This window comes from Zonotrichia leucophrys, chromosome 3 (assembly GCF_028769735.1).
Source record: "Zonotrichia leucophrys gambelii isolate GWCS_2022_RI chromosome 3, RI_Zleu_2.0, whole genome shotgun sequence".
NCBI classification, from domain to species: domain Eukaryota; kingdom Metazoa; phylum Chordata; class Aves; order Passeriformes; family Passerellidae; genus Zonotrichia; species Zonotrichia leucophrys.
Window position 1 is genome coordinate 113,332,814 of NC_088172.1, and position 19,739 is coordinate 113,352,552.

General features: G+C 45.9%; 1 protein-coding gene across 1 annotated transcript; it reads left to right on the plus strand.

The window, feature by feature from the left end:
• Positions 1–743: 743 nt before the first annotated feature.
• On the plus strand, positions 744–19,739 carry LOC135445117 (fibrinogen-like protein 1). The gene is made up of 6 exons (XM_064707156.1): positions 744–1,152; positions 5,489–5,711; positions 8,161–8,298; positions 9,540–9,756; positions 12,812–13,007; positions 19,449–19,739. The coding sequence occupies exons 1-6, from the start codon at positions 769–771 to the stop codon at positions 19,593–19,595; spliced, it is 1,305 nt and encodes a 434-aa protein (XP_064563226.1). The 5' UTR covers positions 744–768; the 3' UTR covers positions 19,596–19,739.

The following is a 19,739-nucleotide window of genomic DNA, read 5'->3' on the forward strand; positions in this document are numbered from 1 at the left end:
TGAATTTCTGTGATTTTAGGAGTTAAACTTGCATTTCCTACAATTGTGGGAACTAAATCCGAATTTCCCAGGATTGTGGGAAATAAATCCACAATTTTTGCGATTGTGGAAATTAAATCTGAATTTTACCGGAATTGTGGGAAATAAATCCAAATTTCCCAGGATTGTGGGAAATAAATCCATATTTTTTTGGGATTGTGGGAAATAAATTCACATTTCCCAGGATTGTGGGAATTAAATCTGAATTTTTTGGAACTGCTTGAAATAAATCCAAATTTCCCAGGATTGTGGGAAATAAATCTATATTTTTTTGCGATTGTGGGAAATAAATCCAAATTTCCCAGGATTGTGGGAAAAAAATCCAAATTTCCCGAAATTGTGGGAATGAAATCAGAATTTTTTCAAATTGTGGGAAATAAATCCAAATTTCCCAGGATTGTGGGAATTAAATCTGAATTTTCCAGGATTGTGGGAGATAAACACACATTTTTTGGGATTTTGGGAAATAAATCTGAATTTCCCGGGATTTTAGCATATATAAATACACACTTTTTGGGATTGTGGGAAATAAATCCACATTCCTCAGGATTGTGGAAAAAAAAATCCATATTTTCCACAATTCTCAGAATAAATGCAAATTTCCCAGGATTGTGGGAAATAAATCCTTTTTTTTTCGGGATTGTGGGAATTAAACCTGAATTTTCCAGAATTGCCTGAAACAAATCCAAATTCCCCAGGAACCGCCCGCATTCACCTCCGACCCACCCAATGGAATCCCCACCGGCGAAATCCACCTCGCTCTTCCTCCTCCTCCTCCTCCTCCTCCTCCTCCTCCTCCACCAATCCCGGGGCCGATCCCTTCCCGCCGGCTCCCGGGAGCACGAGGACGGCCGGGAATCTCCGGGGCTGATCCGGTGCGGCGAGTACAGCAACCAGGTGCTGCCGGACGGGCGGTGCCGCGTGGTGGCCACGCTGCCGCAGGGCGACGAGCGCCGCTGCCCCGACCTCTTCCGCTGCACCGACGAGGTCTCCTACTGGCTCCACGAGAACGAGGAGCGCAAGCAGCAGATCGTGGAGCTCCGCGAGCTCATCGCCGAGCTCCAGGAGGAGCTGCGCAACCACCGGCACCGCCTCAAGGCCCTGGAGATACGGGTGAGGGTGGAGGGCGGTGGTTAGGGGGTTGGTTCTGTGGTTTGTGGGTGGTTCTGGCTCCTGGGATTTGGCAGGGGTTGGAACTTGGATTCCAGGGTTATTTTCCACAAAATCAATCCCAAATCTTTGCGTTTTATCCATAAAATCTCCTCCACTTTTTAAGGGTTGCTGATCCATCCCATTCCCAAAGCCCTGGAGATACAGGTGAGGTCCAGGCTGCCCTTGTGGGGTTTGTTTCTGTGTGTGGTTCTGGTTCCTGGAATTTTGGAGGCTTGGAACTGGGATCAGGAGTATTCCAGAGTTAACTTCCTCAAAATCAATCCCAAATCCTTGAGTTTTATCCATGGAATCCCCTCCTTTGGTTTTTCTTAGCAGTGGATCCATCCCATTCCCAAAGCTCTGGAGATCCAGGTCAGTGCATCCTCCATGGCTTTGTTTATTTCCCCATGGAGAATTCCAGCTCCTGGAATTTGGCAGGGTTGGAACTTGGATTCCAGGGTTAATTGCCTCAAAATCAATCCCAAATCTTTGAGTTTTATCCATGGAATCTCCTCCACCTTTGGAAGGGTTGTGGGTCCATCCCATTCCCAAAGCTCTGGAGATCCAGGTCAATGTGTCCTCCATGGCTTTGTTCTTTTACCCTTGGAGAGTTCCAGCTCCTGGAATTTGGCAGGGTTGGAACTTGGATTCCAGGGTTAATTGCCTCCAAATCAATCCTAAATCCTTGTGTTTTATCCATGGAATCTCCTTAACTTGTTGAAGACCTGTGGATCTATCCCATTCCCAAAGCCCTGCAGATCCATGTAAAATGTCCATGGGATTTATTCCATGGGCAATTTCAGTTCTTGAAATTTGGCAAGAATTTGTATCAGGAGGATTCCAGGGTTAATTGCCTCAAAATCAACCCCAAATCTTTGAGTTTTATCCATGGAATCTCCTCCACCTTTTTAAGGGTTGTGGGTCCATCCCATTCCCAAAGCTCTGGAGATCCAGGTCAATGTGTCCTCCATGGCTTTGTTTTTTTCCCCATGGAGAATTCCAGCTCCTGGAATTGGGCAGGGTTGGAACTTGGATTCCAGGGTTAATTGCCTCCAAATCAATCCCAAATCTTTGAGTTTTATCCATGGAATCTCCTCCACCTTTGGAAGGGTTGTAGATCCATCCCATTCCCAAAGACCTGGAGATCACAGTAAAAGTGTCCATGGAATTTTTCCATGGGCAGTTCTGGCTCCTGGAGTTTGACGGGGTTGGGACTTGGATTCCAGGGATAATTTCTGCAAAATCAATCCCAAATCCTTTTGAGTTTTATCCATGCAATCTCCTTAACTTGTGGAAGAGCTGTGGCTCCATCGCATTCCCAAAGCCCTGGAGATCCAAGGTAAAAGTGTCGGTGGAAATTTTTCATTGGTGTTCCCAGTTCCTGGAATTTTGGAGGCTCGGAACTGGGATCAGGAGCATTCCAGGGATAATTCCCTCAAAATCAATCCCAAATCTTTGAGTTTTATCCATGGAACCTCCTCCACCTTTTGAGGGGTTGTAGATCCGTCCTATTCCCAAAGCCCTGGAGATCACAAGTAAAAGTGTCCATGGAATTTATTCCATTGGCGCTTCCAGCTCCTGGAACTTGGTAGGGTCAGAACTTGGATCAGGAGCATTCCAGGGATAATTTTCCCAGTATCAGCCCCAAATCTCTGAGTTTTATCCACAGAACCCCCTCCACCTTTGGAAGGCCTGTGGATTCATCCCATTCCCAAAGCCCTGGAGATCCCAAGGAAAAGTGATGTCCATGTGGTATCTTCCATTGTTGCTTCCAGTTTCCTGAATTTGGCTGTGTTGGAACTTGGATCAGGAGCATTCCAGGGTTAATTGCCTCAAAATCAACCCCAAATCTTTCAGTTTTATCCATGGAATCTCTTCCACCTTTGATCCTTCTTAGCAGGACCTGTGAGTCCATCCAATTCCCGAAGCCCTGGAGATCCAGGTCGATGTGGAGTCCATGGAGTTTGATTCCATGGGTGCTTTTGGTTCCTGGAATTTGGCCGGGTTGGAACTTGGATTCCAGGGTTAATTGCCTCCAAATCAATCCCAAATCTTTGTGTTTTATCCATGGAATCTCCTTAACTTGTTGAAGACCTGTGGATCTATCCCATTCCCAAAGTCCTGGAGATCCAGGTCGATGTGGAGTCCATGGAGTTTATTCCCATGGGTGCTTTTGGTTCCTGGAATTTGGGCAGGGTTGGAACTTGGATTCCAGGGTTAATTGCCTCCAAATCAACCCCAAATCCTTGAATTTCACCCATGGAATCTCCTCCACCTTTTTTAAGGGTTGCTGATCCATCCCATTCCCAAAGCCCTGGAGATCCAGGTCAATGTGGAGTCCATGGAGTTTGATTCCATGGATGCTTTTGGTTCCTGGAATTCGGCCGGGTTGGAACTTGGATTCCAGGGTTAATTGCCTCAAAATCAACCCCAAATCCTTGAATTTCACCCATGGAATCTCCTCCACCTTTTTAAGGGTTGTGGGTCCATCCCATCCCCAAAGCCCTGGAGATCCCAGGTAAAAGTGTCGGTAGAAATTTTTCATTGGTGCTCCCAGTTCCTGGAATTTTGGAGGCTTGGAACTGGGATCAGGAGCATTCCAGGGATAATTCCCTCAAAATCAATCCCAAATCCTTGAGTTTTATCCATGGAATCTCCTCCACCTTTGGAAGGGTTGTGGGTCCATCCCATTCCCAAAGCTCTGGAGATCCAGGTCAATGTGTCCTCCATGGCTTTGTTTTTTTCCCCATGGAGAATTCCAGCTCCTGGAATTTGGCAGGGTTGGAACTTGGATTCCAGGGTTATTTTCCACAAAATCAATCCCAAATCCTTGAGTTTTATCCATGGAATCTCCTCCACCTTTGGAAGGGTTGTGGGTCCATCCCATTCCCAGAGCCCTGGAGATCCAGGTAAAAGTGGCGCCCAAGGAGTTTATTCCGTGGGTAGTTCCAGCTCCTGGAATTTGATAGGGTCAGAACTTGGATCAGGAGCATTCCAGGGTTAATTTCCTCAAAATCAACCCCAACCATGAGAATTCCACAGCCCACCATGAGAATTCCACACCCCAACCATGAAAATTCCAACCCCAGCCTTGAGAATTCCAACCCCAACCATGAGAATTCCAACCCCAGCCATGAGAATTCCAACCCCAACCATGAAAATTCCAACCCCAGCCATGAGAATTCCACAGCCCACCATGAGAATTCCACACCCCAACCATGAGAATTCCAACCCCAGCCTTGAGAATTCCAACCCCAACCATGAAAATTCCACACCCCAACCATGAGAATTCCAACCCCAGCCTTGAGAATTCCACACCCCACCATGAGAATTCCAACCCCAACCATGAGAATTCCAACCCCAACCATGAGAATTCCAACCCCAGCCTTGAGAATTCCAACCCCAACCATGAGAATTCCACACCCCACCATGAGAATTCCAACCCCAACCATGAGAATTCCAACCCCAACCATGAGAATTCCAACCCCAGCCATGAGAATTCCAACCCCAACCATGAGAATTCCAACCCCAGCCTTGAGAATTCCAACCCCAACCATGAGAATTCCAACCCCAACCATGAAAATTCCAACCCCAACCATGAGAATTCCACACCCCAACCATGAGAATTCCAACCCCACCATGAGAATTCCAACCCCAACCATGAGAATTCCACCCCCAACCATGAACACTCCAACCCCAACCATGAGAATTCCAACCCCAACCATAAGAATTCCAACCCCAGCCATGAGAATTCCAACCCCAACCATGAGAATTCCAACCCCAGCCATGAGAATTCCACACCCCAACCATGAGAATTCCAACCTCAGCCTTGAGAATTCCAACCCCAACCATGAGAATTCCAACCCCAACCATGAGAATTCCAACCCCAACCATGAGAATTCCACCCCCAGCCTTGAGAATTCCACATCCCACCATGAGAATTCCACAGTCCAACCATGAAAATTCCAACCCCAACCATGAGAATTCCAACCCCAACCATGAGAATTCCACACCCCACCATGAGAATTCCACACCCCAGCCATGAGAATTCCAACCCCAACCATGAGAATTCCAACCCCAGCCATGAGAATTCCAACCCCAACCATGAGAATTCCAACCCCAACCATGAGAATTCCAACACCAACCATGAGAATTCCAGCCCCAACCATGAGCATTCCAACCCCAACCATGAAAATTCCAACCCCAACCCTTCGGATCTTCGACCCACCAACCCCACCACCTCACCATCATTCCCAATCCCGTTTTTCCCGTTTTTTTTTCCCCCTTTCCCTGGCAGCAGGAGGAGGCGGCGGGGCAGAACCAGAGCCTGCTCCAGAGGCTGCAGGACCTGGAGCAGCATTCCCGGGAATCCAGCACGCTGCAGCACATCCAGGCCACGCTGCTCTACGACATCCAGGCGCAGATCAACAACATCTCGGCGCTGGCCGACTGGGCCTGGAGGAACCCGGGCTGCCTCCACGCCGCCGACATCCACGCCCAGGAGGAGATGGAGCACCCAGGTGGGAGCGGGAATGGGGTGGGAATGGGGTGGGAATGGGGTGGGAATGGGGCTGGGATGGTGGGAATGGGGTTGGGAATGGGGTGGGAGTGGGGCTGGGAATGGGGTGGGAATGGGGTTGGGAATGGGGCTGGGAATGGGGGTGGGAATGGGGTTGGGAATGGGGTTGGGAATGGGGCTGGGAATGGGGTTGGGAATGGGGTGGGAATGGGACTGGGAATGGGGTTGGGAATGGGGTGGGAATGGAGTGGGAATGGGGCTGGGAATGGGGGTGGGAATGGGGTTGGGAATGGGGCTGGGAATGGGGCTGGGAATGGGGTGGGAATGGGGTGGGAATGGGGCAAGGGATGGGGTTGGGAATGGGGTGGGAATGGGGTTGGGAATGGGGTTGGGAATGGGACTGGGAATGGGGCTGGGAATGGGGTGGGAATGGGGCTGGGAATGGGGTTGGGAATGGGGTTGGGAATGGGGTGGGAATGGGGTGGGAATGGGGCAAGGGATGGGCTGGGAATGGGACGGGGAATGGGGCTGGGAATGGGGTTGGGAATGGAGTGGGAATGGAGTGGGAATGGGGCTGGGAATGGGGTTGGGAATGGGGTGGGAATGGGGTGGGAATGGGGTGGGAATGGGGTTTGGAATGGGGGTGGGAATGGAGCCGGGAATGGGGCTGGGAATGGGGTGGGAATGGGGGTGGGAATGGGGTTGGGAATGAGGTTGGGAATGGGGCTGGGAATGGGGTGGGAATGGGGCTGGGAATGGGGTTGGGAATGGGGTGGGAGTGGGGCTCGCAATGGGGCTGGGAATGGGCTGGGAGTGGGGTGGGAGTGGGGTTGGCAATGGGGTGGGAATGGGGATGGGAATGGGATCGGGAATGGGGCTGGGAATGGGGTTGGGAATGGGGTTGGGAATGGGGTGGGAATGGGGCTGGGAATGGGGTGGGAATGGGGTTGGGAATGGGGCTGGGAATGGGGTGGGAATGGGGTGGGAATGGGGCTGGGAATGGGGCTGGGAATGGGGTCGGGAATGGTGCAGGGAATGAGGTCCGAAATGAATCTGGGAATTGGGCTGGGAATGGGATTAGGAATGGGGCAAGGAATGGGGTTGGGAATGGGGCTGGGAATGGGGCAAGGGATGAGGCTGGGAATGGGGTGGAATGGGGTTGGAATGGGGCTGGGAATGGGGCTGGGAATGGGACTGGGAATGGGATCGGGAATGGGGCTGGGAATGGGGCTGTGAATGGGGCTGGGAATGGGGTGGGAATGGGGTGGGAATGGGATGGGAATGGGGTGGAATGGGGTGGAATGGGGGTGGGAATGGGCTGGGAATGGAGCTGGGAATGGGGCTGGGAATGGGGTTGGGAATGGGGTGGGAATGGGGCCGGGAATGGGGCTGGGAATGGGGCTGGGAATGGGGGTGGGAATGGGGTTGGGAATGGGGCTGGGAATGGGGCTGGGAATGGGGCTGGGAATGGGGCTGGGAATGGGGTTGGGAATGGGGCTGGGAATGGGGTTGGGAATGGGGCTGGGAATGGGGTTGGGAATAATTTGGGATTCTCTCTGGAATAATTTCACATTTTCCCTGGAATCATTTGGGATTCTCCTTAGAATAATTTCAGATTTTCTCTGGAATAATTTCTGATTTTGCTTGGAATCATTCGGGATTCTCCCTGGAATCATTCCAAATCTTTCCTGGAATAATTGGGCATTTTCCCTGGAATAATTTGTGATTCTCCCAGGAATAATTTCGAATTTTTCCTGGAATAATTTGATATTCTCAAGGGAATAATTTCAGATTCTCCCAGGAATAATTTCAGATTTTCCCTGGAATAACTTGTTATTCTCCCAGGAATAATTTCGAATTTTTCCTGGAATAATTCCAAATTTTCCCAGGAATAATTTGTGATTCTCCCAGTAATAATTTCGAATTTTTCCTGGAATAATTTGATATTCTCAAGGGAATAATTTCAGATTCTCCCTGGAATAATTTGAGATTTTTTTTCCCAGAGTAATTTCAGATTTTCCCTGGAATAATTTGAGATTTTTTTCCCAGAGTAATTTCAGATTTTCCCTGGAATAATTTGAGATTTTTTTCCCAGAGTAATTTCAGATTCTCCCTGGAATAATTTGAGATTTTTTCCCAGAGTAATTTCAGATTTTCCCTGGAATAATTTGAGATTTTGCTTGGAATAATTTATGATTCTCCCTGGAATAATTTCAGATTTTGCTTGGGAATAATTTATGATTCTCCCTGGAATAATTTCAGATTTCCCCCCAAAAGAATTCCCTGTAAGTCTGGAAAACTCTGGAAAAATCCCCAGTGACCATTGAAACCCTCATTGCCAAAATCTCAATCCCTGAACCCTCAAATCCAGGAATTTTTTTTTCCCAACTTTTTCCCATTTATAGGAAAACCCATAACCTCGTTTCTCTTTTCCCCGTTCCCATTCCCAGAAATCAAACACGGCCGGAATTGTCCCATCGACTGCGCTTCCGTCTATTCCAACGGGCTGCGGAGATCCGGGATTTACAGCATCCTGCCCTCGGTGCGCGGGATTCCCATCGAGGTCCTCTGCGAGATGGACACGGAAGGTCCGGAATTCCCGAGGGAATTTTTCTCGTTGTCATCGTTGTTGTTGTTGTTGGAATTCCCGAGGGATTTGTTGTTGTTGGATCCCGGTGATTCCAGGGGTGGTTGGGGAGCTGGGATGGTTCAGGAGATCTCGGAGGGTTTGGGAATTTTGGGGTGTCTGGAATTCCCAGAGAATTCCTGGAGTTGGAGTTGGAGTTGGAGGACCATCGAGGTCCTCTGCGAGATGGACACGGAAGGTCCGGAATTCCCGAGGGAATTCTTGTTCTTGTCGTCGTTGTTGTTGTTGTTGGAATTCCCGAGGGATTTGTTGTTGTTGGATCCCGGTGATTCCAGGGGTGGTTGGGGAGCTGGGATGGTTCAGGAGATCTCGGAGGGTTTGGGAATTTTGGGGTGTCTGGAATTCCCAGAGAATTCCTGGAGTTGGAGTTGGAGGGATGATCCTGGTGGGTCTTGCGTGGATATTCCGGGATGGAGGTCAAGGCAGGAGTAGGGAATCCGAAATCCTGGAATGGTTTGGGTGGGAAAGGACCTGAAATCCCAATCCCAACACCTCCCGCTATCCCAGGGGGATTCAATTTTCCTTGGACGTTCCCAGAGATCCAGGGATTCTCTGGGAATTCCTGCCCAGCCGGGAATTCCTTCCCAAAATCCCAAAATCCCAAAATCCCCAAATCCCGACCCTCTGCCCATGGTGGGAGCCATTCCCTGTCCTGCCATTCCAGGCCCTTTTCCCAAATCCCTCTCCAGCTCTCCTGGCATTGGATCCATCCCCATCCCAACTCCTCCTTGAGAGGGAATTTTAGGATCCAGGGATTCTCTGGGAATTCAGGACTCCAGGAAGGGTCTCCCTTCCCTTTCCCATCCCTGAATTCCATAAAAATCCCTCGGGATGGATCCTGAGTGTCCTTGATCCCAGAATCCCGGAATGGTTTGGGATGGGATCCATGGACCTTCAATCCCAGTTCCCACCATCCCAGGGTGCTCCAAATCCACCCTTGGATGCTCCCAGGGATTCTCTGGGAATTCCAGCCCAGCCAGGAATCCCTTCCCAAGATCCCACCATCCCAAGCTCCCCTTTCCCACCGGAAGCCATTCCCTGTTTCCCGCCCCTCCATCCTTCATCCCCAATCAATCCCAGCTCTCCTGGACAACTCCAGGGATTCAAACTCCACTTTTGGCCCATGGATCCGCCTGGGACTCCCTGGATTTTCCCTGGATTTTCCCTGGATTTTCCCGGCAGGCGGCGGCTGGACCGTGATCCAGAGGCGCCAGGACGGATCCGTGGATTTCAACCGGACCTGGAGCGAGTACAAGGAAGGATTTGGGGACCTCAACGGGGAATTCTGGCTGGGCAACGACAACATCCACAGGATGACCAGCCAGGGCGATTATTCCCTACGGATCGACCTGGAGGACTGGAATAACAAACACAAACACGCCTTCTACCAGGTCTTCAGGTAAAACCCGGCAGAATTCCCGGGATTTCAAATTCCTAGCGGGAATTCTGTCCAGGGAGGTTTCCGGGCTGAGCTCGGTCTCTCCTTCGCTTCCCGCCTGGATTTTTTTCCCCAAATTTGGGATTAAAAGTTTGGAAAAAGTCGGATGTGACTCAGGGAATGTGTGGTCTCACCCGGCCATGCCCGAATTCCAAATCCATGGATGAAGGAGGTGGAGGATTCCATGGATAATCCCTGGATTCTCCCTGGTTTTTCCAGCCCAAATTATTGAGCTCCGTACCCAAAAATCAAAAGATTTTGAGGAATTTGCCCCAAAATTCCTCAAAGGGACTCAAAATTTTTCCCGGTTTTGGAATTTTGTCGTCTCCATTCTAGCTCGGTCTCTCCTTCGCTTCCTGCCTGGGTTTTGTCCCAAATTTGGGATTAAAATTTGGAAAAAGTTGGATGTGAGTCAGGGAATGTGTGGTCTCACCCGGCCATGCCCGAATTCCAAATCCATGGAGAAAGGAGATGGAGGATCCCTTGGATAATCCCTGGATTCTCCCTGGGGTTTTTTTGGCCCAAATTATTTGGCTCCATATCCAAAAATCAAAAGATTTTGAGGAATTTGCCCCAAAATTCCTCAAAAGGACTCAAAAATTTTTCCCAGGTTTGGAATTTTGTCGTCTCCATTCTAGCTCGCTCTCTCCTTCTCTTCCCACCTGGATTTTATCCCAAATTTGGGATTAAAATTGGGATAAAGTTGGATGTGAGTCAGGGAATGTCATCCGGCCATGCCTGAATTCCAAATCCATGGATTAAGGAGGTGTAGGATCCCATGGATAATCCCTGGATTCTCCCTGGTTTTTCCGGCCCAAATTATTGAGCTCTGTGCCCCAAAAATCAAAAGATTTTGAGGAATTTGCCCCAAAATTCCTCAAAGGGACTCAAAATTTTTCCCGGTTTGGAATTTTGTCGTCTCCATTCTAGCTCGCTCTCTCCTTCTCTTCCCATCTGGATTTTATCCCAAATTTGGGATTAAAAGTTTGGAAAAAGTTGGATGTGAGTCAGGGAATGTGTGGTCTCACCCGGCCATGCCTGAATTCCAAATCCATGGATGAAGGAGGTGGAGGATCCCATGGATAATCCCTGGATTCTCCCTGGTTTTTCCAGCCCAAATTATTGAGCTCTGTGCCCCAAAAATCAAAAGATTTTGAGGAATTTGCCCCAAAATTCCTCAAAGGGACTCAAAATTTTTCCCGGGTTTGGAATTTTGTCGTCTCCATTCTAGCTCAGTCTCTCCTTCTCTTCCCACCTGGATTTTTTTTCCCAAATTTGGGATTAAAAGTTTGGAAAAAGTTGGATGTGACTCAGGGAATGTGTGGTCTCACCCGGCCATGCCCGAATTCCAAATCCGTGGATGAAGGAGGTGGAGGATCCCTTGGATAATCCCTGGATTCTCCCTCGTTTTTCCAGCCCAAATTATTGAGCTCCAAGCCCAAAAAATAAAAAGATTTTGAGGAATTCACCCAAAAATTGCTCAAAATTCCGCAAGGGGACTCAAAATTCCCAAATTCCTGACCACAGAAGGAAATAAAATACCCCGGGATGGAAAATTAGAATTCCAACAGACTTCCCGCAATCCCAAGGAAATATTCCAAAAATTCCTTTGTTTTCCCCCCTCCCATGGCAGCATCGAGGACAAGGAAAATTCCAAATCCAGAATATTCAGAAAATTCTGAATTTCCACCCCGAAATTCCCAAATTCCCGACCACATACGGAAATAAAACACCCCAGGATGGAAAATTAAAATTCCAACAGAATTCCGACAATCCCAAGGAAAAATTCCTTTGTTTTTCCCCCCTTGGCAGCATTGAGGACGAGGAAAATTCAGAATATTCAGAAAATTCTGAATTTCCACCCCGAAATTCCCAAATTCCCGACCACAGAAGGAAATAAAATACCCCAGGCTGGAAAATGATAATTCCAACAGAATTCCAGCAATCCCAAGGAAAAATTCCTTTGTTTTCAGAATATTCAGAAAATTCGGAATTTTCACCCCGAAATTCCCAAATTCCCGACCACAGAAGGAAATAAAACACCCCAGGATGGAAAATTAAAATTCCAACAGAATTCCAGCAATCCCAAGGAAAAAATCCTTTGTTTTCAGAAATTCCCAAATTCCCGACCGCAGAAGGAAATTAAATACCCCAGGCTGGAAAATGAAAATTCCAACAGAATTCCAGCAATCCCAAGGAAAAATTCCTTTTTTTTCCCCTGGCAGCATCGAGGATGAGGAAAATTCAGAATATTCAGAAAATTCTGAATTTCCACCCCGAAATTCCCAAATTCCCGACCACAGAAGGAAATAAAATACCCCAGGATGGAAAATTAAAATTCCAACAGACTTCCCACAATCCCAAGGAAAAATTCCCAAAATTCCTTTGTTTTTCCCCCCTGCCATGGCAGCATCGAGGACGAGGAGAATTCAGAATATTCAGAAAATTCAGAAAATTTTTAAAAATTCAGAAAATTCTGAATTTCCACCCCGAAATTCCCAAATTCCCGACCACAGAAGGAAATAAAATACCCCAGGCTGGAAAATGAAAATCCTGATGGAATTCCAGCAATCCCAAGGAAAAATTCCTTTCTTTTCAGAAATTCCCAAATTCCCGACCACATAAGGAAATAAAATACCCCAGAATTGAAAATGAATATTCCAACAGACTTCCCACAATCCCAAGGAAAAATTCCTTTGTTTTTACCCCTTGGCAGCATTGAGGACGAGGAAAATTCCAAATCCAGAATATTCAGAAAATTCTGAATTTTCACCCCGAAATTCCCGACCACAGAAGGAAATAAAATACCCCAGAATTGAAAATGAATATTCCAACAGACTTCCCACAATCCCAAGGAAAAATTCCTTTGTTTTCAGAATATTCAGAAAATTCAGAATTTTCACCCCGAAATTCCCGACCACAGAAGGAAATAAAACACCCCAGGCCAAAAAATGATAATTCCGATGGAATTCCAGCAATTCCAAGGAAAAATTCCTTTGTTTTTCCCCCTTGGCAGCATCGAGGACGAGGAGAACTTTTACCGGCTGCACGTGGCCGGGTTCAGCGGCACCGTGGAGGATTCCTTCGCTTGGTACCACGACAAGCGGAGCTTCAGCACCCCGGATTCCGGGAATGTCTGCGCCGAGATCTCCCACGGCGGCTGGTGGTACCACCAGTGCTTCTTCTCCAACCTCAACGGCGTCTACTACAAGGTGAAATTTTTGGGAATTTTTTGGGAATTTTTTGGGAATTTTTGGGAATTTTTTGGGAATTTTTGGGAATTTTTTGGGAATTTTTGTGAATTTTTGGGAATTTTTTGGGAATTTTTGGGAATTTTTGTGAATTTTTTGGGAATTTTTTGGGAATTTTTTGTGAATTTTTGGGAATTTTTTGTGAATTTTTTGGGAATTTTTTGGGAATTTTTGGGAATTTTTGTGAATTTTTTGGGAATTTTTTGTGAATTTTTGGGATTTTTTTGGGAATTTTTTGGGATTTTTTTGGGAATTTTTGTGAATTTTTGGGATTTTTGTGAATTTTTGGGATTTTTTTGGGAATTTTTTGTGAATTTTTTGGGAATTTTTTGGGAATTTTTTGTGAATTTTTGGGATTTTTTTGGGAATTTTTTGGGAATTTTTTGTGAATTTTTGGGAATTTTTTGTGAATTTTTTGGGAATTTTTTGGGAATTTTTGGGAATTTTTTTCAGCCCAAAAAAAAATAAATAAAGGGATGGACCTCAAGGAGAAGCGGGATGGAGGAACTTAGGGTGGGTGTTGCTCCTGGAGTTGTGGGGTTTGAGGTTGAGGTTGGAGAAGTTTTCCAAGGGTGAATCCAAACATTTCCGGCATTTCTGATCCATGTCCTCCCAAATCCATCCAGGAATGGGAAATCTGCCCAAAATCCAACCAAAATCCAACCAAAATCCAACCAAACCTCCCCTGGCACAGCTGGATCTCATTCCTTATTCCCAAGGAGATCATTCCAGAATTATGGGGTTGTTGAGGTTGGGAAAGTTCTCTGAGGATGAATCCAACCATTCCCAGCATTTCTGATCCTGCCACTGATCCGTGTCCTCCCAAATCCACCCAGGAATGGGAAATGTGCCCAAAATCCAACCAAAATCCAACCAAACCTCCTCTGGATCCCATCCCTCATTCCCGAGGAGATCATTCCAGAATTGTTGAGGTTGGAGAAGTTTTCCAAGGGTGAATCCAACCATTCCCAGCATTTCCGATCCTGCCACTGATCCGTGTCTCCCAAATCCATCCAGGAATGGGAAATCTGCCCAAAATCCAACCAAAATCCAACCAAACCTCCTCTGGATCCCATCCCTCATTTTCTGGGGGATCATTCCAGAATTGTTGAGGTTGGAGAAGTTTTCCAAGGCTGAATCCAAGCATTCCCAGCATTTCCATCCTGCCACTGATCCGTGTCGTCCCAAATCCATCCAGGAATGGGAAATCTGCCCAAAATCCAACCAAAATCCAACCGAACCTCCTCTGGATCCCATCCCCCATTCCCAAGGAGATCATTCTGGAATTGTTAAGGTTGGGAAAGTTCTCTGAGGATGAATTCAACCATTCCTGGCATTTCTGATCCTGCCACTGATCCGTGTCCTCCCAAATCCATCCAGGAATGGGAAATCTGCCCAAAATCCAACCAAAATCCAACCAAAATCCAACCAAAATCCAACCAAAGCTCCCCTGGCACAGCTGGATCCCATCCCTCATTTTCTGGGGGATCATTCCAGAATTGTTGAGGTTGGAGAAGTTTTCCAAGGGTGAATCCAACCATTCCCAGCATTTCTGATCCTGCCACTGATCCGTGTCCTCCCAAATCCATCCAGGAATGGGAAATCTGCCCAAAATCCAACCAAAATCCAACCAAAATCCAACCAAACCTCCCCTGGCACAGCTGGATCAAATTCCTCAATTTCTGGGAGATCATTCCAGAATTGTTGAGGTTGGAGAAGTTTTCCAAGGGTGAATCCAACCATTCCCAGCATTTCCGATCCTGCCACTGATCCGTGTCCTCCCAAATCCATCCAGGAATGGGAAATCTGCCCAAAATCCAACCAAAATCCAACCAAACCTCTTCTGGATCCCATCCCTCATTCCCAAGGAGATCATTCCAGAATTGTTGAGGTTGGAAAAGTTCTCTGAGGGTGAATCCAACCATTCCCGGCATTTCCGATCCTGCCACTGATCCGTGTCCTCCCAAATCCACCCAGGAATGGGAAATGTGCCCAAAATCCAACCAAAATTCAACCGAACCTCCCCTGGCACAGCTGGATCAAATTCCTCAATTTCTGGGAGATCATTCCAGAATTGTTGAGGTTGGAAAAGTTTTTCCGAGGGTGAATCCAAGCATTCCCAGCATTTCCATCCAGCCACTGATCCGTGTCCTCCCAAATCCATCCAGGAATGGGAAATCTGCCCAAAATCCAACCAAAATCCAACCAAACCTCCTCTGGATCCCATCCCTCATTTCCGAGGAGATCATTCCAGAATTGTGGGGTTGTTGAGGTTGGAAAAGTTTTCCAAGGGTGAATCCAAGCATTCCCAGCATTTCTGATCCTGACACTGATCCGTGTCCTCCCAAATCCATCCAGGAATGGGAAATGTGCCCAAAATCCAACCAAAATTCAACCGAACCTCCCCTGGCACAGCTGGATTCAATTCCTCAATTTCTGGGAGATCATTCCGGAATTGTTCAGGTTGGAGAAGTTCTCTGAGGGTGAATCCAAGCATTCCCAGCATTTCCATCCTGCCACTGATCCGTGCCCACCCAAATCCATCCAGGAATGGGAAATCTGCCCCAAATCCAACCAAACTCCAACCAAACCTCCTCTGGATCCCATCCCTCATTCCCGAGGAGATCATTCCAGAATTGTTGAGGTTGGAAAACTTTTTCCAAGGGTGAATCCAAGCATTCCCAGCATTTCTGATCCTGACACTGATCCGTGTCCTCCCAAATCCATCCAGGAATGGGAAATGTGCCCAAAATCCAACCAAAATCCAACCAAAATCCAACCAAACTCCAACCAAACCTCCCCTGGCACAGCTGGATCTCATCCCTCATTTTCTGGGGGGTCATTCCGGAATTGTTGAGGTTGGGAAAAGTCCCTGAGGATGAATCCAACAATTCCCAGCATTTCCGATCCTGCCGCTGATCCGTGTCCTCCCAAATCCATCCAGGAATGGGAAATCTGCCCAAAATCCAACCAAAATCCAACCAAACCTCCTCTGGATCCCATCCCTCATTTTCTGGGGGATCATTCCAGAATTGTTGAGGTTGGAGAAGTTTTCCAAGGGTGAATCCAAACATTTCCGGCATTTCTGATCCTGCCACTGATCCATGTCCTCCCAAATCCATCCAGGAATGGGAAATCTGCCCAAAATCCAACCAAAATCCAACCAAACTCCAACCAAACCTCCCCTGGCACAGCTGGATCTCATTCCTCATTCCCAAGGAGATCATTCCAGAATTATGGGGTTGTTGAGGTTGGAGAAGTTTTCCAAGGGTGAATCCAAGCATTCCCAGCATTTCCATTCCTGCCACTGATCCGTGTCCTCCAAAATCACCCAGGAATGGGAAATCTGCCCAAAATCCAACCAAAATCCAACCAAACTCCAACCAAACCTCCCCTGGCACAGCCGGATTCAATTCCTCAATTTCTGGGAGATCATTCCAGAATTGTTGAGGTTGGAAAAGGTTTTCCGAGGGTGAATCCAAGCATTTCCGGCATTTCCAATCCTGGCACTGATCCGTCTCTCCCAAATCCATCCAGGAATGGGAAATCTGCCCAAAATCCAACCAAAATCCAACCGAACCTCCTCTGGATCCCATCCCTCATTCCCAAGGAGATCATTCCAGAATTGTTGAGGTTGGAGAAGTTTTCCGAGGGTGAATCCAAGCATTCCCGGCATTTCCGATCCTGCCACTGATCCGTGTCCTCCCAAATCCACCCAGGAATGGGAAATGTGCCCAAAATCCAACCAAAATTCAACCGAACTCCAACCAAACCTCCCCTGGCAGCACTGGATCCCATCCCTCATTTTCTGGGGGATCATTCCAGAATTGTTGAGGTTGGAAAAGTTCTCTGAGGGTGAATCCAACCATTCCCAGCATTTCCAATCCTGCCACTGATCCGTGTCCTCCAAAATCCATCCAGGAATGGGAAATGTGCCCAAAATCCAAACAAAATCCAACCAAACCTCTTCTGGATCCCATCCCTCATTCCCGAGGAGATCATTCTGGAATTGTTGAGGTTGGAGAAGTTTTCCGAGGGTGAATCCAAGCATTTCCGGCATTTCCATTCCTGCCACTGATCCGTGTCCTCCAAAATCACCCAAGAATGGGAAATCTGCCCAAAATCCAACCAAAATCCAACCAAACCTCCTCTGGATCCCATCCCTCATTCCCAAGAAGATCATTCTGGAATTGTTGAGGTTGGAAAAGTTTTCCAAGGGTGAATCCAAGCATTCCCAGCGCTTCTGATCCTGTCACTGATCCGTGTCCTCCCAAATCCATCCAGGAACGGAAAATCTGCCCAAAATCCAACCAAAATCCAACCAAACCTCTTCCGGATCCCATCCCTCATTCCCGAGGAGATCATTCTGGAATTGTTGAGGTTGGAGAAGTTTTCCAAGGGTGAATCCAACCATTCCCAGCATTTCCGATCCTGCCACTGATCCGTGCCCTCCCAAATCCATCCAGGAATGGGAAATCTGCCCAAAATCCAACCAAAATCCAACCAAACCTCCTCTGGATCCCATCCCTCATTCCCAAGGAGATCATTCCAGAATTGTTGAGGTTGGGAAAGGTCCCTGAGGATGAATCCAAGCATTCCTGGCATTTCTGATCCTGCCACTGATCCGTGTCCTCCCAAATCCATCCAGGAATGGGAAATCTGCCCAAAATCCAACCAAAATCCAACCAAACTCCAACCAAACTCCAACCAAACCTCCCCTGGCACAGCTGGATTCAATTCCTCAATTTCTGGGAGATCATTCCAGAATTGTTGAGGTTGGAAAACTTTTCCAAGGGTGAATCCAACAATTCCCAGTGCTTCTGATCCTGACACTGATCCGTGTCCTCCCAAATCCATCCAGGAATGGGAAATCAGCCCAAAATCCAACCAAAATCCAACCAAACTCCAACCAAACCTCTTCTGGATCCCATCCCTCATTCCCGAGGAGATCATTCCAGAATTGTTGAGGTTGGAGAAGTTTTCCAAGGGTGAATCCAACCATTCCCAGCATTTCCATTCCTGCCACTGATCCGTCTCTCCCAAATCCATCCAGGAATGGGAAATCTGCCCAAAATCCAACCAAAATCCAACCAAACCTCCTCTGTCAACACTGGATCCCATCCCTCATTTTCTGGGGGATCATTCTGGAATTGTTGAGGTTGGAAAACTTTTCCAAGGGTGAATCCAAACATTCCCAGCATTTCCAATCCTGCTCCCGTATTTCCGAGAGTTTGTTTTTTCCGTGATCCCATCCCAAAGACGCTTCCAAACATTTCCCACTTAAACTGGTTTTGATTTGTTAATTTAATTACCATTTATTGATTTAATTTTTAATTTCATTTAATTAAACGTGAATTAATTTACTTAAATTTTTTGTTAATTTTTTCAATTTTGAGATTTCTTAAATAATGGGTTGATGAGTGGGTTTGGTGTTGGTTTATTATTATTATTATCATTATCATTATTATTATCAATATCATTATCATTATCATTATCATTAATATTGTTATTGTTATTAATCTATTAACAATAATATTATTTATCATAACAAAATTAATTAATAGAACAATATTCATAAATATTATTAATCATACCGCTAGTATAACAATATACTGGTAATATTATAATAATGTTATAATATTATTATATAGTGTTATAATAATATTACAATATTTTATATTATTATATTGTTATTATTATTATGTATAAGAGTATTATTATGTATTTTATAATTATTATATACTTATATTTTATATTATACATTATATATTATATATTATATATTATATATTATATATTATATATTATATATTATATATTATATATAATATTTATATTATATTTTATATATTATATATTATATATTATATATTGAAATATTTAGAAACATTGGACTAATAAATATTATTATTAATAAATATTTTTATAATGACTAGAAATTATATATTTTTATATTTTTATATTTATATATTTATATTTTTATATTTATATATTTATATATTTATATATTTATATATTTATATATTTATATATTTATATATTTATATATTTATAATGCATTTAGTTTTTGTCATGACATAGGATTAGGAGAAAGATAAAGTCAATTTCAAACTTTTAAAGCGTATAAAGAATATTTAATTAAAATAAGTTTTTTTTTTTTTATTCATAAGAATCAAAACAAATGAATTCATTACCAATTATGACGTTTTTACGGTTTTTTAAAAAATGTTTGTATTTGGGATTTTTTGTTGCATTTTGGGGTGGTTTTTTTGTATTTTTGGGTGGTTTTGTTGTATTTTGGGAGGGGTTTTTTTTGTATTTTTGGGTGGTTTTGTTGTATTTTTTTAATTTTTTGTGCGTTTTTTTTTCACCATTCCTGATCTCTTTTCCCCTTTCTCCCAGGGCGGCCGCTATTCCATCAGGAACCGGAGGATGCTGGGCCCGGATGGGATCGTGTGGTACTCGTGGAAGGACACGGATTATTATTCCCTGCGGAAGGTGGTGATGATGATCCGGCCGCGCTCCTTCCGGCCCCGCCTGTCCCCGTGAATCGCGCCGGGAAACGGATTTGGGATGGACCAAAGTGGAGCTGTTGGGATTTGTGGGAATGGATCCAACTGGGATCCAATTGGATCAATGGGGAATTGATCTGAGCGCTCCAACATTGAAGATCTCCTGGGAATTTGGAGGTGA